The 24,522-nt window shown below is 43.7% G+C and overlaps 1 protein-coding gene across 2 annotated transcripts in view; it reads right to left on the reverse strand.

Annotated features, from left to right (window-relative positions):
* Scp2 (sterol carrier protein 2, liver) overlaps positions 1-24,522 on the reverse strand; it is a 101,142-nt gene that overhangs the window by 58,891 nt on the left and 17,729 nt on the right. The window contains exons 1-4 of one of the 2 annotated variants that reach the window (NM_011327.4): positions 15,659-15,827; positions 9,507-9,564; positions 4,897-4,968; positions 2,324-2,455 (exon numbers count right to left, since the gene is read on the reverse strand). In NM_011327.4, coding sequence (NP_035457.1) covers positions 2,324-2,455; positions 4,897-4,968; positions 9,507-9,564; positions 15,659-15,727 — 331 coding nt within the window. In that variant the 5' untranslated portion in view covers positions 15,728-15,827. Of the gene's footprint in view, positions 1-2,323; positions 2,456-4,896; positions 4,969-9,506; positions 9,565-15,658; positions 15,828-24,522 lie in introns of those variants that run through there. The other variant, XM_011240477.2, reaches the window with a different exon arrangement.

Here is a 24,522-nt window from a genome sequence, read left to right on the forward strand (position 1 = left end):
AATGAGATCTGATGCCCTCTTCTGGTGCGTCTGAAGATAGCTACAGTGTACTTAGATATAATAATAAATAAACCTAAAAAAAGAAAGGAAGGAAGAAAGAGAGAGAGAAAGAGAGAGAAGAGAAGAGAAGAGAAGAGAAGAGAAGAGAAGAGAAGAGAAGAGAAGAGAAGAGAAGAGAAGAGAAGAGGAAGAAAGAGAGAACTAACTGCTGGAGGATGCATCTCAGTGACAAAGCGGGTGAAGCAGCAGAAGCAGCAGGCTGGGAGGACTGAGTTCAATCACCAGCATAAAGAGGTAAAGAGAGAAGGGGAGGGAAGGACAGAGAGAGGGAGGAAGGGAGGGAGGGAAGGACAGAGGGAGGGAGGGAGGGAGGGAGGGAGGGAGGGAGGGAGGGAGGGAGGGAAGGACAGAGGGAGGGAGGGAAGGACAGAGGGAGGGGGGAAGGGAGGGAGGAGCATCAACCTTACCAAACAATAAGATGATAAAGTTCTAAGAAGAGGTTGAAGGGTACCAGCTTAAGTGTAAGACTACAAGTTCCAAAACCCAGAGCCCTGGGCGGTAGAACAGTTATCCAATCAGTAGACTAGAGAAGACCCAATAAAAGGCCCAGTGTATTTGGAAATAGAGACTATGATATATGTGAATATATACTTTGAATAGATATAAATATAGACATATACACATATGAAAATATTTGACCACCAGAGAAAGAAATCTGTGCACAATGCTTAAGGCAGCATTACTGATAACAGCCAAAAAAGAATGAAAGAAACAATGTCCACCAAACCATGAACATACAAAACACAGCTTAGCCATGAAGTAGAATGTTATGTGGCCATAAACAGGAATAGAATACTGACACATGCTATAAGAATGAACTTTTAAGCCGGGCATGGTGGCGCACGCCTTTAATCCCAGCACTCGGGAGGCAGAGGCAGGCAGATTTCTGAGTTCAAGGCCAGCCTGGTCTACAAAGTGAGTTCCAAGACAGCCAGAGCTATACAGAGAAACCCTGTCTTGAAAGAAAAAAAAAAAGAATGAACTTTTAAACAATAAATTAAATGAAAGAAGTGACAGCCAGGACTGGTGGCGCACGCCTTTAATCCCAGCACTTGGGAGGCAGAGGCAAGTGGATTTCTGAGTTCGAGGCCAGCCTGGTCTATAGAGTAAGTTGCAGGACAGAGCTACACAGAGAAACCCTGCCTCGAAAAACCAAAAAAGAAAAAAAAAAAAAAAAGAAGTGACAAAAGACACGTGTCACATGGTGCATCATATGAAGCCACCGATGGAGCAGATGCGCACAGAGAAGCAAGCAGCAGTAGTGAGGACCAGAATGTGTGTGAGGCAGGACACTGCTGATGGGTTTCTGGAGCTTGTGATCTTAACCCTCGAAACTAGGTTTTCATCACTGGTGATAAAATATTCTAAAATGCACAGCGATGAAGGCTGCACATTATGACGACAGCTCGTCAGGGCAAACTCTGTGACTGGGAACTTTATTTCAGTGAAGGCTTGGGAGGCAGTGGGGATACTGCTGCGTGGTACAGGGTTTGCCTGGCATCCTCAAGGCCCTTGGTTTCATTGCCAATACCACAAAAACAAATAATAAACGTTTTTTAAAGCAATACATTATATACAATAATCTGTTATAAAGCAATCTCTCTCTGGTGGTAACACAGAGACATGATTAAAAGGGAACACTAACCCCGTATTTATTTAAGAACATGACAAGGACCAACAAGATCCCTCTGCCGGTAAAGGTACTTGTCACCAAGCCTGACAATCTGAATTCAATCCCCAGGAACCACAAGGTGAAAGATGAGAAACAACTTCTACAAGTTGTCCTCTGGCCTCAATGTATGTGCCTTGCTGACTGTGGACACAGATAGGTAGGTAGGTAAGTAGGTAGGTAGGTAGGTAGGTAGGTAGGTAGGTAGGTAGGTAGGTAGGTAGATAGATAGATAGATAGATAGATAGATAGATAGATAGATAGATAGATAGATAGACAGACAGATGTTTTTTTTCCAGATAGATGTTTTTTAAAAAATTTTAAAAGAGCATTAGAACAATAAGCAAGCATGAGGGACTGGAAAGAAAGCTCAGTGGTTAAGAAAGCTCAGTGGTTAAGGACACTGGTTGCTCTTCCAGAGGACCCAGGTTCAATTCCCAGCACCCAAATGATGGCTCACAACCATCTGTAAATCCAGTCCCAGGAGATTCAATGCCCTCCTCCAGCTCTGTGGTACACAGACATAGACACAGGCAAAACACCCACATGTCATGATAAGACATTAAGAACTAATATTGGTAAAGTACACCTTACCTCCTTGAATCAGTTGATGGGCCATAAACAAAGCAGTCGAACCAGTAGAACAGTTATTGTTGACATTAATTATAGGAATGCCAGTCAGTCCCAAACTATGATAGATAGCCCTCTGCCCACTGGTGGAATCACCTATAGAGAAATGTAAAACCTTAACACCCACAGCATAAAAGTCCAGGGGCTGCAGTGCAGTACTCCCATGTTGTATGTCTTTCACTATTATAGCTTGCCCTAGTGTCCTCCCCAGGCAGGACAGTGATGCGCTACGACCTCTGAGTCAGAAACAGCCACAGCACTGACTTTTCCCTATTGTGCAAATAGAAATAGCAGTCACAACAAAAGTTTATGCACACTTTCTTCCTTTCCTTCCTTCTCTCTCTCTCTCTTTCTTTCTTCCTTTTTCTTTCTTCCTTCCTTCCTTCCTTCCTTCCTTCCTCTCTTTCCTTTCTTTCTCTTTTTTTCTGCCTTCCTTTCTTTCCTTCTCTCTCTCTTTCTTTCTTTTTTTCCTTTCTTTCTTTTTTGAGACAGGGTTTCACGTAGCTCAGGATAGCCTGATACTCATAGCAGTCCTCCTGCCGTAGCCTCCTGAGAACTGAGATTCCAGGCCTGGACATCACATAGGCAGTGAAGTATGCACTTTTGACGTCTTCCTATTCCTGCCTCCTCCTGTCTCAGCCAGGATCTGAATCTGCAGTGTGGGATTTGCTATACTGTGTCCCCAGCACAACCTTCCACCTTACACTTTCTTTACATGATATAAAGGTGGAGAAGGAAATAAACGGGTAGGAAATAGCAAATAACTCACTCTCACAGAGTCGTGTGATACAGGAAATGATGGCTCACGGACACTCGATTCTCGCATATAAATCATAAAGGTCATCGTAAATGATTAAAGGCATTGTTTACTTTCCATATAAACATATAAACCAGCTATGGTAGCCTGGACTGTAAGTCTCAGCTAACTAGGAGCTAAAGTGGAAGGACTGCTGAAGTCTACAGGTTAGAAACCACCGTGACAACAATGTGAAACTATCCATAAGACTTCAGGAAGCTTTGGGGCTAAGGATGTAGCTCAGTTAGAAGAGCTCTTGCCTAGAACACAAAGGATCTGAGCTCAGTCCCCAGCACTGCATTAATCAGGTATGGTGGTACCTCGCCATTATCCCATCTCTTAGTAAGCAGAGACAACAGGATCAGACATTCAAGACTATTCCTGTCTTGAAAAGGTTTTTTAAACTAAGCTTTAAAGACTCTGTATGCAGGGGCTGGAGAGATGGCTCAGCAGGTAAGATTGTTCTTCCGAAGGTCCTGAGTTCAAATCCCAGCAACCACATGGTGGCTCACAACTACCCATAATGAGATCTGATGCCCTCTTCTGGTGCCTCTGAAGACAGCTACAGTGTACTTACTTATAATAATAAATAAATCTTTGGACTGGAACGAGTGGGGCTGACTAGAGCAAGCAGAGGTCTTAAATTCAATTCCCAACAACCACATGAAGGCTCACAACCATCTGTATAGCTACAGTATACCCATATACAAAAAATAAATAAATAAATCTTTAAAAAAAAAAAAGACTCTGTATGCATCCAGGCCTTACAGAAAAATGTGACCCACACAGCATACAAACATGACTTTCTTTCTCAAGTACCATGGCTCACAACGCAGGATCGCTGGGACAGCAAGATGACAGAGCTGTGGGTGCAGCCTCACCAGGAGGCTTCCACATAAATGGCAAGGCTCACCAGTCTCCCTGACAATGCGCATTCTACACACCAAGCCCCAGGAAGTCTTTCCTAATAACTAAAAATTTTAAATAACTTTGAATATGCAAGAACAGGATATCTTTACTTCTAATAAGCTAGTAGCTTTCAGTGCTAAAGTACAGTTTAATTGCCAAAGAGCAGCAGCTGAAGAAATGGCTTGTCAGCCACGTACAAGGCTTGTCAGCCACGTACAAGGCTTGTCAGCCACGTACAAGGCTCCAGGTTCGATCCCCAGTACTTAAAGGGGAGTAGCGTATGAGAAATGGTAGATGAGTCAAAGACTACAAACTCTCCTCCTCTTCCTCTTCCTTCTCTTCTTCTTCCTCCTCCTTCTCTTCCTCCTTTTCCTCCTTCCTCTTCTTCCTCTCCTCCTCCTTCCTCCTCCTCCTCCCCTCCCCCTTCTTCTTCATCCTCCTCCCTTGTTCCTTCTTTCTTTTTTCCACCAGACAGGATCTCACTATGTAGCCCTGGCTGTCCAGGAACTCACTATGTAGTCCAGGCTGAACTTGAACTCCGAGATCTGCCTACCTCTGCCTCCTGAGTGCTGAGATGAAAGGTATGTGCCCTAATAAGAAATATTTTTAAGTGCTATGAATAGCTTTTACCAACCGAACCATATTGACAACTCCCAAAAAACATGATTTAATTTGTCTCCTGCTTTGATAATACCACAATGGCAAGAACAATTACAGTGAGCCAACACACAAAGGTAACCTTTGGGTTCTGTCCTGGGGGGTGAACATTTGCTTATGTATTTGCTGCTAGACTTCCCGTGCATAATGTTAGAGTGTTCTGTTTACTACATACCATACACATAGCCAACGCATGCCTGTTCCACTGCGGAGTAAGGGATCTGTGCATCTTCCAATGCCTTCTGGCCTGTGAAAACAAACAGGGTTCATTAGAAAGCACTTGACACAGGTGGCTTCAGGGGAGTAGTGGAAATTCCACTTAGAGTTTCCTCAGATTCCATTTACTTCTCTATCGCTTGTTCAGTTCAAAGACAAATTAGGTCCCCAAATCATCGTAGCTCTCCCCTTCTTCCTCTAAGCTATCACATCACTTTTCCATATCTTCCTTCACATCAAAGGTGGAGATGGCCATGCCCATTTTATGTGGTACGGAGATGCTAAACTCAGAGCAACAGAATCTAAGGAAACCTGCCACTGAGCTACATCCTAGCGCCTAACCAAAAGCGTTTAAGCTGCTGTTCTGTCTGCTTGTTATTTGGGCTTCTTATTGTTGCAGTCATTTTTAGACAGAGTTGGGGCTGGCCTATAAATTACTATGTAACCCACACACTGGCACTGAACTCATGGCAATGCCTGCCTTAGCCTCTAAAAGACTGGGATTACATGTGTGTGCCTCCCACACATAGCTCTTAAATCTCCTTAATAGCAACGTCCTTGTCTCTTTCATCTCCAAATCTCCACATCCCCACATATCTAGGGGAGAAAAATGGGAAAGACTGTCGCTGCTGGAGACAGTTAGGGACTGTGGGACATTACTGGTACACTCCTTTAATCCCAGAATTAGGCAGGTGGATCTCTGCGAGGTCAAGGTCAGCCTGGTCTACAGAGTGGGTTCCAGGGCAGCCAGAGCTTCAATAATAGAGACCCTGTTTCAAAACAAACAAACAAAAGCAAAACCGAAACTGATGTGCCCATTTCATAAAGCTAGGATCAGTTGGCCATCCTGTCTGTGGAACAAGAAACGGAGCTTTGGAAACTGGGGTGGGGTGTAGCTAGTATGTACCAGGCCCTGGGTTTGATCCCCAGTGACCAATCAACTAGGTACGGCTACATTGTCCTGTAATCGTAATACCCAGGAAGTGAAGGCCAGAGAATCAAACGTTTAGGGCCATCCTCAGCTATACAGTAAGTTTGAGACCAAGATTAGATCCATAAAACAAACACACAAAAAAGGAGCAGTCTCATACTGTCAGTAATAGTCCAAATGTAAATTTGTCAAAAGTCTTTAAAAATTGAACTGCGGGCTGGTGAGATGGCTCAGTGGGTAAGAGCACCCGACTGCTCTTCCAAAGGTCCAGAGTTCAAATCCCAGCAACCACATGGTGGCTCACAACCATCCGTAACAAGATCTGACTCCCTCTTCTGGAGTGTCTGAAGACAGCTACAGTGTACTTACATATAATAATAAATAAAAATCTTTAAAAAAAAAAAAAAAAAAAATTGAACTGCTAGGCTCTATCCTCAAAAATAAAAAAGGCAAGACCAAATATTTATCAATATGTTCACCCAAGTTATTCTGAAATATGAAGAACTTAACACAAGTCTCCAAAAACATTATAGCATAAATATGACAAAATGTTGTATGAAAATTAAACTTTCTGGGCTGGAGAGATGGCTGAGCGGTGAAGAGCACTGCTTTTCCAGAGGTCCTGAGTTCAATTCCCAGCAACCTCATGGTGGCTCACAGTCATCTGTAATGGGATCTGATGCCCTCTTCTGGTGTGTCTGAAGACAGCTACAGTGTACTTACATATATAAAATAAATAAATAAATAAATATATTTTTTTTAAAAAGAGTGCTATCAACACAGAAAACAAATATTAAAGATATTAAATGGTATCTGTCTCAGATAGATCCCAGTAGAATCTGTGTGCCAAGTTCCACAGACTGTGTCGAAAACTTCAAAAGGAGGAGACCTCCTGGAACCAGTTGTGGAACTCCTGCCCAGAACAACATATTGAGCCATAGTTCTCATGACAATTTATCGGTTTTGTTCTCTCTCATTCCTTTTCTTATTTACGACATGTTCCTCACAGCCTAGGCCACAATCTTAAGTGAAAATAATTGGTGAGAAACCATCCCTTGAGATGGGGGTCACTAACATGACCTTATCTCTGGGGAAACCAACACTTTACTTTAGAAATCATTTATAAAATTAGGTAATAGTATTATGACAGATAAAAACTTTCCCGACAATAAAATTTCATATGGCTACACGTGTGTCACCGGAGGTGGGCTTTGGTATATGGAAAAGAAAGCCTTAAATAAAAAGAATTAAAATAGTTTAAATTTATGCATTGAAGATTAATTAGAAAATCAGGCATTAGATGTTAAACAATGATTGACTGTAAGGATTTATTAACCTGCTCTTGGAATATGCCACTAACCTTGGATGACCGCGCCACTGAATACATCCTTTCAGAGCTGTAACGCTTGGATGGTTTCTATTAATCATGATGTTACCTGTTCTGTTTGTGATTCACTGAATACATCTTTTCAGTGTTGTAATGTTTGCTTGATTTTTGTGCTTTACTGTGCCAAATGATAATGATGGTATTCACGGTTGCTTCACTGTATATATCTTCTAAGAGTTGTAATATTTGTCTTTTTTAATGTATAAAAACCCTTGCTTGAGAGCTGCAAAGTACACTCAGATTCAAACTGCCCTTGTTTGTTTCTGTTTGTCACCGCCGAATCCTTACCCACCTACCTTTCGAGGACCCTCATTCCAGGGAGCCCCGTTCCCCGACTCTGGGGTGGTCCGTGACTAGAACCAATAGCAGCTAATCAAATCCCGCCTGGCTCTTCCTTCTGGAGGCTGGGGTGAAAAGCTGTCCTGATTTGCTGTAGAACACCTGGGTACTGGGTTACAAATGAGTTGATGCTACACCTACATTTTGCACTGAGTACACGGTCGTGGTGGAAATCAGCACAGCCATCCAAGGACTAACCACAGAAACTCCTCTGCGGATGCCCAACAATAAGCTAGCAGGAGCTGGGAGAGGCTCCCTGAAGGACTGTGTCTTGCAACTTCTCAAGAAAGGAAGGAGATCCTAAGGTCTCCCAACAGAGATGCAGGCATTTCCAGTGTTCGGCCAAATCAACCAAAGCTTACAGTATTTCCCAGCCACTCCTCTTTCCCTTCCTACCATTTCTTGAGTTATTTATTAGTTATTTTCAGCATGCAAAGAGTTCCAGTTTGTCCCTTTTTTGAGAAAAAAGAAAACAACATAGATCTCTGCACTGGAATTCAGGCATATAAAGACTACCTACTGCTTCTAAAACAAGGAGGCATGCCCTGAGCCCTGTCTGGGAGTCCCAGCTCACAGGGATTAGTCACCCAAGTCTTTTCAGTACTAGCTCACACTAGAGTAAACAATAACAAAGTATATCATCTCACGCAGTAATGACTCAGCCTAGGGATAGAAAATAAATTCTCTAGATTGGTTCAGCCAAATGGAGAGAAGTGTCAGGTGATGGAGGAGGTGCACGCATGCCTTCAATCCCAGCACTCAGTAGGCAAAAGCAGGCAGATCTCTTGTGAGTTTGACACCAGACTAGTCTTCATTGAGAGTTCCAGGATAGCCGGGGCTACACAGAAAAACCCTCTCAGAGAGAAACAGAGACAGAGAGAGAGAGACAGAGACAACCATCACAATGGTTGTGGTGGTTTGGATGAGAATGGCCCCCAAAGGTTCATGAATGTGAATGCTTGGTTCCAGTTGATGGACTGTTTAGGAAGGCTTTGGAGATATGGCAATGCCAGAGGAGGTGTCACTAGGGGTGGGCTTTGAGGTTTCGAAAGTTAGCTCTCTCCCTGACTGCAGCCTGTGGATCAGGGTGTAGGCCCTCAGCTACTCTCCAGCACCTGCCCATCTGTGGCCATGCTCATGACTCCCCAGAATGACTCCCTCTCTGAAACTGTAAGCAAGCCCCCAGTTAAATGTTTCCTTTTATAAATTGCCTTGGTCATGGTGTCTCTTCATTACAATAGAACAGTAACCAAGACAATGACTCTCCCTTTCCTTCCCTGGCTGCCTTTACCATCTGTCCTAGTTACCTTTTGAAAAACATTCTGACCAAAAGCAACTTAGGGAAGGAAGGGGTTTATTTATTTATTTGGCTTAAACCTCATTTCACAGTCTATCACTGAGGGAAATCAGGGCAGGAACTCAAAGGCAGGAACCAGGAAGGCCATTGCTGGAGAGTTCTTTCTGTCTTGTTCACAGGTTCATGCTTAGCCAACTTTTATACACAACCCAGGACTACTTGCCTAAGGGATGGTGTCACTCACAGTGGGCTGGGCATCCATTAATAGTCATCCCCCAGGACATGCCCACAGGCCAATCTGACCTGGACAATCCTCAATTGAGACTCCTTTTCCAGATGACTCTAGGCTGTGTTGACAGTTAAAGCTAAGAAGGAGGATATCCCAATACACAGCTTAATAACACATGGAGACTATGATGCTGTGTGGTCTAGCTGTACAGCTATGAAGACTGCCCACGTGTCTTTTCCTTCTTTCCACTACACCACGAACAAGCCCCATTGGAGTTCTTCTCCACAACTGCTCTTTTGTGCTTACAAGGCTGCTCTACTTACAGAATAAGCACAAACCACACAATAAGCCGCTAGATGTTCAAAAATATGATTTTTTCCTATTACCTGCTTCCTTTGCCATATCAGGATAGTCTCTTGAGTTCTCACCTCCAGGCTTCATGAACTAGAACACAGAAGAGGATGATAAGTAGAAACAGGCACTGAGGGTTCTGTTTGTTTTTACACAACAGTCTCACAAAAAATTTATTCAGTTAGTCATTCAAATAAAAACACTGTACTGAGCTAAGAATATGTCTAAAGTAAAGTAACGAGGAATGGTGGCCAAGGCCTGTAATCCCAGCAAGAAACTTCTTACACACCAGGTTCTGGGTCAGCCTGAGATACATGATGCCATCCCAAGACAAAGGGGGCCAATAAGTGAAATGCTTCCCACACAAATCTGACACCCTAGGAGCCTCAGAACCCACTATGGAAGGAGAGAATTGAGTTCCAAAAGTTGTTCTCTGACCTTCACACAGAATATATGCATCATAGGATCCCCCCCACCTCGCTCTCTCTCTCTCTCTATCCCTTTCTCTATTCTATCTCCCTCCCTCTCTCTGTATCTCTGTCTCTCTCTCACACACACCCTCTCTCTCTTTCTCACTCTTTTTCTCTCTCTCTCTCTCATACACACACACACATACTCTCTCACACACACACACTCACACACACACACACACACACAAAAACACACTGAGCATCAGCCATGCCCCTACCCTTAGAGAGCTTTTAATCTACATAAAATAGGCAGTAACATTAGCATAAGTATAAAGTGATTTGGGAAAGACAGCTATCATTTTAGGAGACAAAATAAGAAAGGCTTCTCAGGGAGCCATCTTATCGTCCATTTACTTATTTTGTGTGCACAGCCAGAGGACAGCTTGGAAGAAGTGGTTCTGTCCTCTAGCATACACACAAATCCTGTGGATCAAACTCAGGGCATCAGGGGTGGTGGCTAAGCACCCACGGGTCATGCCATGGGCCCCACGTTTCTGTGATTCCTGCTGATAGCCGGTTTAACGAGGAACAGATTCATGTCAGAGTCTGCTATTCCCATCTGCAGCTTAATTTTGGTTTTACATTGTTTTAAATCTATGCAATAAATCTATAAAATAAATCTACATGACACAGACACGCAATTAGAAAGATAAACATTTAAATATTCTTTCTTTTTAAAAAAATGTTGATGTCTGTGTGTGCTGTGCGGGGCTTGAACCCCTTTGATCCCACTACTCAGGAGGTAGAGAAGAAGAGGCAGATTTCTGTTGAGTTCTAGGCCAGCTAGGTCTACACAGCAAGTTCAGGTTCACCAAGACTACATAGTGAGGCCCTGTCTCAAAAACAAAAAAGGCAACCAAACAAAAAACAACAAGAAAACAGGGTCTTGGTGTGTGGAGACTCTGCCACTGAGCCACGTCCCCACTGTGGATATCTCTTTTTAATACTAAGTAAAACTGAACAAGTAGAAAGAATTTTAAGATCAATTGTAATGTGGGATCTGAAACCGTACCAACGAACCCTTCATAAAGAACTGAAGAGTCATTACTGTTACACAGCGAGCTGATGGCCAACCTAGACTAACCACATCCTGTCTCCAAGTAAAACAAAATTTAAAAATTAATAATTCAGAGGGATTGGGGAAGCAACTTTTGAGATATAAATAAAATAATTAATTTAAAAAATTAATTAGTAATTCTAGCCAGGTGTGGTGGTACACACCTTCAACCCCAGGACTCAGGAGCAGAGGCAGGCAGATCTCTGTGAGTTCAAGGCTAGCCTGGTCTACATAATCAGTTCCAGGACAGCCAGGGCTATGTGGAGAAACCCTGTCTCAAAAAACAAACAAAACATTAGTAATTCTATGAGTTATACATCTCTTCCAAATTTTAATAAAAGTTCTCAGCTTCACCTTTGTTAACGTCCACACTTACCTCATTAACGATGTTTCCTTATTTCAGTGAGAACTCGCCTAGCAGATACAAGACTCCTAGGAATTTGAACTTTATCATTGGTAATAACTACAGCTCGATGATAGCGGCCCTTTATTTGCCAGTTTTGAAGAAGACAGATAGGTTCACAATGTCCTACAAAGATTTACTTTTAAGATATAAGCATGTGTATTTAGACACGCATAATGGGGCTTTGATCTGTTAACTATTATCATGTTTAAAGGTCAAATGGTTGAGCTAGGGAAGTGGCTTAGCTGGAAAACTGCTTGCCTTGTGTAAGGCCCACTGTGGACATCTATTAATGACTCTAGCCCTGGGGTGACAGATCACAAGAACTTACTGGCTAGCCATCTACCACCTTAGTGAGTCAGAGATGGGAGGGGGAGGGGAGGGGGAGAGGGGAAGGGAAAAGGGGGAGGGGAGAGGGAGGGGGAGGGAGGAAGGGGAGAGGGAGGGGGAGGGAGAGGGACCCGTGACAATACAACAAGATAGACTAGGTGCCTGAGGAACATTACCTGGGGTTGTCTCTAGCCTTTCACACATGGGTACACACACACAAAAAGTTCAACTGTCCTAGTCACCCTGACACCTGACTCTTGACATAACCCAAAGGGGCTCTGATTTCTTCACAATTAACTGACAAAAGTCACCAGACTTATCTTGATCATTTCTTACCTCACCTAGATTTTGTAATTTCTTCAACCAATTGGTTCTCTACACAGAAAAAGATATTTCAGGGGTTAAGGGCCTGGGAGCCTGGAGGTCTAACTCAGTCAGTAGAGTATCTAACACGCATGGGCCCTATCCCCAGGAGCACAGAAACAGGACATGGTAGCACACATCTGTAATCTGGATATTCAGGAGGCAGAGGCAGGAGGGTTACAAGTTCAAAGTTATCCACAGCTACATAGTGAGTTTGAGGCCTGAATGGGATTAAGTAAGACCCTCTCTCTGGAAAAAAAATAAAGATATTTCAGGACCTAGGTCTTAGCATCTAGAGTACCATTGATTTGGTTACTGTTTCTAGGTCTCTTCGTGTGGTCGTGCTAGGAATAGTTTTAACAGATGAAAAATCTCATTATATTCACATTACTGCTTCCCACTCAGCTTCAGTATTTCTGTGCATTCACTGTTGGTTTGTTTGTTTGTTTGTTTGTTGGATTTTTGAGACAGGGCTTCTTGTGTGCTCAGGCTGCCTTCAAACTTCCTATCCTGGAAGCTTAGGACCCTACCTCAGTGTTACAGCATCTCCCAGCTTAAGGCACTGGGTTTGATCCTCAGGGCCAATAACCAATTTAAAAAGTAATAAAAAGTTTCAACAGGGCTGGCAAGATGGTTTAGCAGGTAAAAGGTGCTTGCCATATAAGTCTGGTGACCCGGACTCCTCACAACTCACAAAAAGATGGACAGACAAAATCAACTCCACAAAGTTGTCATCTGAGCTCAGAGAGTGCTCACCACTGCATGTGCACAAACACGTGCACACATACACACCATACACACACACACACACAACACACACACACATACACACCATACACACACACACACCATACACACATACACACCATACACACATACCATACACACACACACACCATACACAAACACACACACCCCATACACACAGTAACATTAGCCTTTTTTTAATGTTATTTAATGCTATTTAAGGTGTCTGAGCATGAGTGAAACTCATCATCTGCTAAGTTTCACCACAAGACAATGTCACATCAAGCTGACTTTTTCCTGGAATCATTTCAAATATTTCCCCCAACCTCTGCCAGGAAGGTAGTATACATTTGGGTATGTTTCCTACAAACAAAGCTAGGTAGCATCACACGGAGAATTTCAATTAATTCCCCTTTTTTGTGGTAGTTGGGTTTTGTTTGGTTTTGAGACAATTCTGCCACCACCTGCAGAGTGCCGGGATGCCACCAAACCTGGCTTCCATCCGCTTTTAATATTTTCTGGCATCTCTCCTACAGTTGCTGCTCCAATGTGTATTGTTCCTCACTGTTTTAATGATACTTGGAAGAAAAAAAAACCAAGAGATAAGTTCATTTTTTCAATCTTCCTTGCTTAACTAAAAATGTCAAACTCTCCTTTTTTCTCTCTCTTTCTTCTTTTTTGTTTGTTTATGTGGGTTTTTAAAAATCTGTCTTTAATCCCAGTATTCGGAAAGCAGAGGCAGACAGATCTCTGTGAGTTCAAGGCCAGCTGGGTTTACAGAGTGAGTTCCAAGACAGCCCAGGCTACACAGTGAAACCCTGTCTCAAAAAATATAATAAATAAATAAATATATATTTTTTATTTATAAAAATTATATTATATATGATACAAATACTATATTTATAAAATAAATATCTTCAGTTTGTTAGTGTGTAAGTATGTGTGTATATGTGTAGGGGGCACACTCATACTAAGTGAGGGCAAGGGGCCAAACTCTGACTGTCAAGCCTTTCACACACTGGCCATCTTTGCTGACCCTTGCTCTTTGGTTAAAGTAAGGTCTTACAAAAGCTAGGCTGGCTCTGAACTTGCTATGTAAACTTGAGGACAGCTTTGAACTTCTGATTCTCCTGTCTCTACCCTCTGAATGCTGGAACAATGGGTGGACATCACCATGCCTGGTGTATGCAGACTAGGGATAGAACCCAGGGCTTCATGCATGTTTGGCAAGCAGTCTACCGAGTGAGTCATGTCCCCTGCCCAATCTTGCTTTTATTCATTTTTGTCACGGTCACCCTCACATATAACACATAGCACATGTACTGCATATATGCTTAAATGATGAAACCATCTTTAATTCCTTTTTCTCTTCCCTAAGGAATATTAATATCCCCTTCACCTCCACCTCCCAACTAGAAAAAAATTAAACATATCTTTTTTTTTTTTTCAGAAACTATGCTTTTTCTATACAGCCCATATAAACAGACATTAAGCAATCATGGGAAGACACTTTAAAATGGAACAACATACTAGCAGGGCATGGGGATCAGGGACACTTGCAGGTTCAGAGGGGGGGGGGCAGTTTGAGAGACTGAATCAGAAGTTTAAAGCCAGCCAGGGCCATATAAGATACTTTTTTAAAAAAAAATCTAGAGAATATTCTGGAAAGTTTTACTGCCCACCTACTTACTATATGAGAAGCTCCCCCTCTGAGAAACAGTGGGATGCCCTTTAAGTTTTAGAACATATTAGTCAACTTTTCTATTTACATGTTTTGAATAAATTATTTGTTTTCACCTGTTACTAAGATAATGTAAAATTTGGGTTTTGTTTTTTTTTTTTACAGTACAAAAAGATTCTTCACAGTAACTCTTTCACCAGTAAATCCATTTAATATCAATCATCTAACATTCACTGTCATTAGGCACGAGTGATTTATCACTGTGAGTGATACAGCAGTAAATAATTGTGGTACCCACCCTGTAGCAATACATTAGGAGAATATAGTCATCTGAACAAAGAATCCCAGTGCATCAAAGTAAATTAGAGCTAAGCTCAAGGCTCTAGAGGTAAGAAAGACAAGATAGGGCTGGCGAGATGGCTCAACGGGTAAGAGAACTGACTGCTCTTCTGAAAGTCCTGGGTTCAAATCCCAGCAACCACATGTTTGTTTGTTTTGTTTTGTTTGTCGGTTTGGTTTGCTTTGTTTTGTGAAACAAGGTCTTGATATGATTCAGACTCGCAGCAGTTCTCCTGGCTGCATCTCCTAAAGCTCATACTAGAGATGTGAACCACCCGGCCGGCCTACTCGGGATTTAGAATCTAAGGAAGTGTGAGATTTGTGCTGTGTTGGGGGCTCCTTCACAGACTAAAAAGCTAGAATAAGCAAACAGGAAGGCGAATAAAAAAATGACTGAGAGGGGCTGGCGAGATGGCTCAGTGGTTAAGAGCACCGACTGCTTTTCCGAAGGTCCGGAGTTCAAATCCCAGCAACCACATGGTGGCTCACAACCATCCGTAACGAAATCTGATGCCCTCTTCTGGAGTATCTGAGGACAGCTACAATGTACTTACTTACATGTACTTACATATAATAAATAAATAAATCTTTAAAAAAAAAAAAAATGACTGAGAGAACAAGCCCAAGATACTGAGACCCTAGTGACAGCATCATACACCCTCAGGTCGCCTCTCTGGAGGGAAAGGTCAGAGGGACAGCAGCGCAGACTGTGACCGTCCCCTTGCCGCGCTTCCCTGTCGCCTCGGACTGCGGGGAATAACAGAGGCAGATCTCTCGCTGCTCACAACTCTGTTTACCTTGGTCATGCCAACGCCGACCACGAACACCCGGCGCAGGCGCGGAGATTTCAAAGCGACAGAAGGCATGGCTCCAGCAGCGAAGGTCTCCTACAGACTGAGGCTTTGCAGAACCAAAGCCGGGTCGGGTCCGATTATCCCAACCCCAGGCGTCGGGGGCGGGGCCGCAGCGTCAGGGGCGGGGCCGAGTTACGGGAACCGACCGGAGGAGGCAGGGTAGAGGATGTACGCATGCGTGGCGATCCTAGAGCCAAGTCCTTTATGGGTTCTTTTGACCTACTGTGTTAGACTCAGGCAAAGTTTCTCAAGGAGGCCTCGGTTTCTGTGCTTCCTCTTTTTACAGTGAGAGAGGGAAGGCCTAAAATGGAAGCTCTGGCCTCAGAGGAAACTCAGAATCCTGTGGGGATTCTCTAGAGTGTTAGAGACGTTCTGTATGTGTGAGAGTAGTTACAACACGCAGTATATGAGCAAAAAGCACGATGTACACTAATAAAGTCAGAATTCTATGTGCGGATAAGATGTTTTTTAAAAATTAAGTCAGATCAGGGCTTAGTGGTTCACACCTTTAATATCTCCACACGAGAGGAAGAGGCAGGCAGATCTCTGCCAAAAATGGTACAAAGACCAAAATCCATCAAAGACCTGGTCCATAGTTCCAGGAAACAGGAAAGTCTCTAAATGTGGTAACCTTACGTTTTGGCTTCCGTAGTTCTGTTTCTTGCTAATTGAAGTGTGCCAACCAGAATGTGGGTTTCCATGATTGGACAAGTATCCTCTGTAGCCAGGAGCCATCAATACGAAGTTTGTTCTCAGCCTTAAGAGTGTCTGTGTCGGGCTGGAAAGATGGCTCAGCGGTTAAGAGCACTGACTGTTCTTAAAGGTACTGAGTTCAAATCCCAGCAACCACGTGGTGGTTCACAACCATCCGAAATGCGATCTGATGCCCTCTTCTGGGGTGTCTGAAGACAGCTACAGTCATAAATAAATAAATAAATAAATAAATAGGAAAAAAAGGTATATATTACTATCCCCTAAACTTAAAAAAAAAAAAAAAAAAAAAAGAGTGTCTGTGTCTCTATTACTATCCCCTTTAAAAGAAAAAAAAAAAGAGTTTCTGTGTCTGAGCTGGCGAGATGGCTCAGCGGGTAAGAACACTGCTCTTCTGAAGGTCCTGAGTTGAGATCTGACGCCCTCTTCTGGTGTGTCTGAAGACAGCTACAGTGCACTTATGTATAATAATAAATAAATCTTAAAAAAAAAAAAAAAAACAGACTGTCTGTGTGCTGTTCTCTGGTGGACATGCCTCAAAACAAATTCAAGTCCAGCCTGGAATCATCTGCAAAGTGAGACCCTGTCTCAAAAAAAAAAAAAAAAAAAAAGAAGAAGAAGAAGAAGAAGTTATAATGTGCATGGGGGGGGCTAACTTGCTCTGTAGACCAGGCTGGCCTCACATACAGAAATCCGCCTGTCTCTGCCTCCCAAGAGCTGGGATTAAAGACTTGGGCCATTACTGCCCAGCAACTATGCATATTTTTTTGTAACAGCCAGTCAAGCATAATCCGATCGGTCAGACCATGTCTGGTAAAGCGACTGCTCGTCTGTTACTATTTCTTTACTGTCCTTCCATTGTTCTAGCTGTAAATATTGTCCATGTTCGAAAGCTGAGCTCCCTGAGCCTCTTTTGATTATGAATAATGCCTATCTTATGTGTGAATTATTTCTTATGTGGCAGAGCAACACTTGGGAAAGCAAGCAGATCCTAACACTTGGGAAAGCAGAGGCAGGTGGCTGGCTATCTATGAGTTTAAGGTCAGCCTGGTCTACACAGCCAGTTCCAGGACAGACAAAGCTATGTAGAAAGCCCCTGTCTCCAAAAAAAAAAAAAAAATCAGATTTATCCTTCAACTTAACTGATTGGAAGTTCTTTTAACCTGCCGATTGTTATTTGAAGAGTCTGTATTTGTGGGCTAGCCTACTCACCTTTGTTTGTAACTCTACAATCAACATGTGAGATGATGAACGGTATGTTTCCCAAAGCCATCCTTTCATCTGTGGACAGACTAGGACACAATCTACCCTCTTAATCCAGCTCTCACAATGTAAACCCATGATTTCCAAGGTCTTACTTGGTCCTTCCAGTACCCTCCCCCTTTGTTGCATTTCTGCCTTCTCGTGCTTAAGGCTTATTGACAAACCTAGTGAGACTAACACTATTGGCCTTGCTTCATTATTGACAAATCCGTAAACAATAATTTTATACACAAAACAAGGAATATCTTGTGGTGCTTGCTTGACAGAATTGTCACACACTCAGAAAGCTAATCCTGTTTCCTCTAGAAGCAGTGATTCACTGATCAGTGCTCCAATTGACTCCGTACAGTTGCTATGGGGCAGGCTAGCTGTTGAAATAGTTAGTTGGGAAGTTGAACTAAGACAATAGCTTGAGCTCAAATATTGAGACCAACCTACGCAGCATGGAATAAGGAAGAGAAGGGGAATTTGACTGTATGGATTGTGTGTGTTCATGTGTATACAATTTCTGAGCTCTTTTTAATTTTTTTTTGACAGAGTTTCTCTGTATAGCCTTGGCTTTCCTGGAACTGACCATGCTTCCCTTGAACCTATAGAGATCCACCTTCCTCTGCCTCCCAAGTGCTAGAATTAAAGGCATATGCCATCACTGCCCAGCTCTGAGACCCTTTCTAACCCTTAGAACCTATAGTAAGAGCCCCTCATAGGTCTCCATGGCAGAAAGCATCATTTAGCCAGAAGAACACTCTCTCTCTAAGACACCTCTTGTAATTGTTTTTAGACTGGTAGATGGGTGGGCATTTGGAGCTGAAGAGAAGGCTCAGTGGCTAAGAGTACCTGCTACTCTTACAAAGGGCCTGGGTTCCATTCCCAGCACCCACATCGGACACTCACAACTGGGAGTCCAGTTCTATCTGGAAGTCTAGTTCTATTGTATCTGATGCCCTCTAATGACCTCCATGGAAACTGGGCACACATGTGGCATACATACAAACATGCAGCCAAAACACTCACACACGTAAAAGAAACTAATCTTTAAGGGTGGGTATTCATAAACTCTAGCTATGAGAGGCGAGTAGCTGAGATACAAGCAGGGAGAGTGAGCACTCGTGTTGCAGGCATAATGGAGAGCATCCAGGAGGAAGCAGAGAAGGATCACTATGAGGAAACATCAACACATTTCAGTTCTGATGCTGAACACCAAGCAGGCTTGGTAAGTACTGAATCCACTGTCGTGGGGTCCCTGCAAGCTTCACGATCTGCCTGAGGTAAGAAACTTCTGGAGTCTGGTACCAGGCCAGCTTATTTTAGACATCTTTAAATTTAAATTACAATATAATTTTGGGAAAATGTTTCCAGGCAATTATTATTTCACTCCCACATGCACAGTAAAGCTTAATATGTAACGACATCAAAAACTGTTGCAAAATTCATGTGACCTCTACCATGAAGATGGGTTTTATAGCTTAAAGGCCTAAGATCTGATGTGGCCCCTGGCTAATAGAGGTCGTCACCAGGGTATAAAATACATGTGACATCTCCCCTAAAGATGGATTCTATTGACTGAGAAACAAAAGTAAAGAGAATGGTTTAGAGAGGGAGAGTTTGGGAGAAATGGTCTGGGAGGTCTGGGGGTGTGGGGCTGGGGTCTGGGAGAGGCCTGGCTCTATAGTTAACAAAGATCACCAGAAAATTAACAATATCCAGTCCCAGCCTTTGGCATGGAGAGCAGGTTTTCATTTCCTTCATCGAGGAGAAATTTCTGTGTGGTTAATATTGCTGATTTTCCCCAATGGTTATCTGTGAGCACTCCTGCCTTCTGCACACTGTTTCTGGGGGGAAGCCAAGTTCAAACTGAGATTGGCTGCCCTCAGGAATACTACAAGAAAAGACTTGCAGGGGGCAGGAGAATGGAACAAAGGAGCCCATAGTCCATAGGTCATTTTCATTATTTCCAAAGGCCTAGTGGAAATTCACACACATCTTACTAATATCAATAAATACACAGTTTTAAAAATCAGCATAACGAGGGCTGGAGAGCTGGCTCAGAGGTTAAGAGCACTGGCTGCTCCTCCAGAGGACCTGAGTTCAATTCCCAGCAACTATATGGTGGCTCACAACCATCTGTAATGGGAGCCGATGCCATTTTCTGGCACGGAGGTGTACATGCAGCTAGAGCACTCATATACATAAAAACAAAGAATCTCTTTGAAAAATAATCAAAAAGGGTCTGGAAAGACAGATCAAAGCGCATGCACACAGACAGACCCATTAGCAAACAGTCCTAGTTAGAACTTCTATTGCTGTGAGGGAACACTATGACCAAAGAGCAAGTTGGGGAGGAAAGGTTTGGCTTTCACTTCCATATCGCTGTCCATTATCAAAGGGAGTTAGGACAGGAACTCAAACAGGGCAGGAACCCGGAGGCAGGAGTTGATGCAGAGGCCATGGAAGGGTGCTGTCTACTGGCTTGCTCCTCATGCCTTGCTCAGTCTCCTTTCTTATAGAACCCAGGACTATCAACCCAGGGATGGCACCACGCACAATGATCTGGGCTCTCTCCTATAAAAAAAACTAATTAAGAAAATGCCCTACAGGCTTGACTACAGCCTCTTACAGAGGCATTTTCTTAACTGAGATTCCCTTCTTTCAAATGACTTTAGTTTACATCAAGTTGACATAAAAGTATCCATCACACACACAATTAAAATAATAAAGATGAAGTCTTTGTTAATATTAGCATAAGAGCTAGTAGGATGGCTCAGTGGATAAAGGTAAATGCTGATAAAACTTGACAACCTGAGTTTGATCCCCAGGACCCACAGGAAGGAGAGAACCAGACTGAAAGTGGTCTTCTGGCTTCTGTGTCCATCTTCAACTCTTGTCTACACACACACACACACACACACACACACACACACATGCACACACTCTCTCTCTAATGATAATAATAATAATGTATAAAAATTTTAAATAAGCATAAATTCAAAACATTTATATCCTTAATCTATTGAGTAAATCAGAACTATGGGGGGAAAGGTCTCCTCTTTTCTTATGGATCCCTAGAACCTAGCACCAGGTAAGCACTTAACTAAAGGAGTATTTCATTCTTGAAAGTCAGATTGGCTGATAAAGACATCAATGTGATTTATGGATCAGACATAGCCACCAGCCAAATCAAATCTCTCTCTCTCTCTCTCTCTCTCTCTCTCTCTCTCTCTCTCTCTCTCTCTCTCTGTGTGTGTGTGTGTGTGTGTGTGTGTGTGTGTGTGTGTGTAGTCAGCAAGAGGCGAAACTGAGGTGTCAATTATTCTCAACCTCATTGTTTTGTGCAGAGTCTCTCACTGAGCCTGGAGCTGAACAGTTTGGGTAGACTGAGTGGCCAGCAAACCGCAGGGATCTGCCTTTCTCTTCCTCTCTGACACAGAATTAGGAGGGAGCTGCACCCACTTTTTACATGAGTCCTGGGAAGCAAACTCAGGTCCTCATGCTCGCATGGCAAGCACTTTACCAACTGAGACACCGCCCTGAAGCCCAACAGAATTTCCTCCCCCTCTCCCTCCTCCTCTCCCTCCTCCTCTTCAAGACAGGGTTTCTCTGTGTAGCCTTGGCTATCCTGGAACCCAGAGATCCACCTGTCTCCTGAGTGCTGCCATTAAAAGTATGACCACCATGCTGGATTTCCAACAGAATTTCTTAGGAATTGTTGTGCAACAAATACTAGATGCTCACTAGATATTGACTACAAAATAGATGGGGAAAAGAATAAGAAAATGGGTAATAATAAATTCTGAGAAGATTGAGAAAGAACCAAGGTAGCAAATGACATAATCTCAAATACCTAGAACTGATGGTAAAATAAATAAAAACAAAGCAAATATGATGATGTAATCCCAGCGCTCAGGAGGCAGGGGCCAACAAACAGCTGCAAGCCCAAGAACAACCTGACCTATATAGCAAGTCCCAGGCCAGCCAGAGCTATAGGGCAAGACCCTAGTTCTTTTTTTTTTTTAATTAATTTATTTATTTTGTGTATATGAGTACACCATTGCCCTCTTCAGACCCCCCAGAAGAGGGCATCAGATCCCATTACAAATGGTTGTGAGCCACCATGTGGTTGCTGGGATTTGAACTCAGGACCTTCAGAAGAGCAGTCAGTGCTTTTAACTGCTGAGCCATCTCTCTACCCCCCAAGACCCTATTTCAAAAGCATAGAGCTGGAGAGATATAGCTCAGCTTTATTCATGACAACCTAAGTTCTCTCTCTCTCTCGAACTCACAACATCAAAAAATAAATTACAAGGATCAGGGTGTGCTGGCACACACCTTTGGTTCCCGCACTGGGACACAGAGACAGGCAGGCCTCTGGGCCAGCCTAGTCTACAGAGCAAGTTCCAAGATAGCCAGGGCTATACAGGGAAACCCTGTCTTGAGAAATGCAGGGTGTGGGTGTAGGGGATGAGGGGAGGGGGGGAGAGCGCAAGTCCGGACAGAGTTCCTGTGCTCTGGAAGGACTGCCGGACGCTTTGCATGTGGTCCCAGGTGGGCATCTGGCTGTGTGAAGCCACTGACCCCACACGGCAGGGGGTGGACAAGGGGCAGCCCTAGGTACTAGGTTCTCAGTCTCTGGCATCCCATGCTGCATACATCAGAGGAGCTGAGAACAGAATAGGGGCCCCAGGCGACACTCTCCCAGAGATATGGGAAGAGGGCAGAGGGAGAGAGGTTCCCACACAGGCAAGAGTCTTTAGTCCAGTCTATGGCTGGAGCACAGGAAGGCCTTTTGACTGGAGGTTAGAAGCAGCTTGTTAGAAGAAAGCCTATCCCATCGTCCAAGCACTGCGGACCTTGATGAACAAAGACAGTTTATGGCTTTAGAGCTTTATTATAGAAAGACAGGGGGAAAGAGAGAAGGTAAAAGAGAAAGAGACCGGCCATGGCCATGTGGAGAGAAGGAGAAAGGGAAAGAGAGAAAAGAACTAGAGAATAAGAAAGGTGAAAGCTTAGAGAGAAGTAAAAACTTAGAGAGTAAGAGAGAGAGAGAGTAAGAGGGAGAGAGGTGGGGCAAAGCAGCCCCTCTTATAGTGGGCTTGTTATCTTGCTCTTGCTAGGTAACTGGAAGGAGTCTAGCTTAAAGGTCAGAAGCTTAGGACATTGTCTACATGACTGAAAGCCACGAGCCTCTCCTGTGGCGGCTATGGGGCCAGTAATCTCAACAGGAGCCAGGGATCCAGGAGACATGAGGGAACGCCTTCCGTCCCATGTAGGTAAAAATTATCACCACCGGGTTTCACTGGGGTTCAAGACCTCAACTCGACCGGAGACCACGCTGTCTGTGCATGGCCCATTGCCCCACAGAGAAACAAACAAAAAGATAGATAGATAGATAGATAGATAGATAGATGAATTGCAGAGAGTTTGGGAAAAAGAAGGATAGAGTCTACAAGGGAAAGGAGAGTTAAAATTTGTCCACCATTTTGAATCCTGATTCAAATAAACTAAAAAACAAAATAAACAAAACCAGGAGCCCATAAGAAGACTCAACATAGTCAGGCGTGGTGGTGCACGCCTTTAATCCCAGCACTCGGGAGGCAGAGGCAGGAGGATTTCTGAGTTCAAGGCCAGCCTGGTATATAGAGTGAGTTCCAGGACAGTCAGGGCTACACAGAGAAACCCTGTCTAGGGGGTTGGGGGTGGGGGGAGAATACTCAACAGGCCAAGGTGCTTGCTGACAAGCCAGACAACCTGAGAGCTGTACGGTAAAAGGAGAAAGAAGTACCTCCCAGTTGTTCTCTGAACGCTCGCCACAGCATATGCAAACACACATGCAAGTGCTCACACACACATGCACAGAAACACTGACACCCAAAGAATAAATAAATTAAAATGTCAAAATTATTTTTAAAACATCAAATAGATAAAGGAGTGAAAAGCAGGGTGTGGTGGCACCGCCTGTAACCTCGGCGTTGGGAAGACAGAAGCAGGAAAGGATGAGCCCCAGCCTGCCTCAGCCTACACAGGAAGACTCTGCACAAGGAAACCAAACCACCCTATGTCATCGTTGTGCCTGGCAAAGATGAATGGCATTGACAGTGGTGAAACTGCAGAGGACTCTGCCCAGCCAGATGCCACTTTGTAAGTAAAGGACTGAGGGTGAAAGGCATTGTTGACACAAAAAACACAGCTCTTACCTCAAAGGGAACAGAGAGAGTTTATTCTGGAAAGTAAAATATAAATAGCTGCTGTCCACGAGAACACAGTTCCAATTGCCCCATTTCTGTGTCTTCCAACATGGGAGCAGTTTCACAGAGTTTTATAGGAAAAGAACAAGGCAAGCCATAAATCAAGACATTGGCAGGTACATCAGAGAAGCAGGTTACAGCCAGGCCAGTGAGCCTCAGATGCTATCAGATGGCCAGATGGAAAAAAAATGAGGGCATAACCCTTCCAGGTGTGTTTGAGGAGAAGGCTTATTGTAGATATGAGGGAGAGCACACATCTGGAAGGATCCAGACTGAGCATGGCCAGCTGACTGAACTGGGCAGTGAAAGAGGGGGGAAAGAATGAAAGGAGGAGGGGCAGGGGCTGGGGGGAGGGGAGAGGCAGGGGACGGGGGTGGGGGTGGGGTAGGGCCAGGGATGGGCAAGCAGACCAAGACAGATCCAAGAGGAGAGCCAGCCCAAAAGACCAGGAGACTGTGTGTCCAAAATGGCTGAGTTATATAGGAGTCAGACGCTGGGGAAGAGAAGCCCCAGCCCAGGGAGGGAGATGTTTAGGTTACAGCACAGAATGAGGCGTTCTGGGAGGGGCAACAGTGTAAGGTATGTAGTAAG

The sequence above is a fragment of the Mus musculus genome, chromosome 4 (genome assembly GCF_000001635.26).
Source record: "Mus musculus strain C57BL/6J chromosome 4, GRCm38.p6 C57BL/6J".
Classification (NCBI taxonomy): Eukaryota; Metazoa; Chordata; class Mammalia; order Rodentia; family Muridae; genus Mus; species Mus musculus.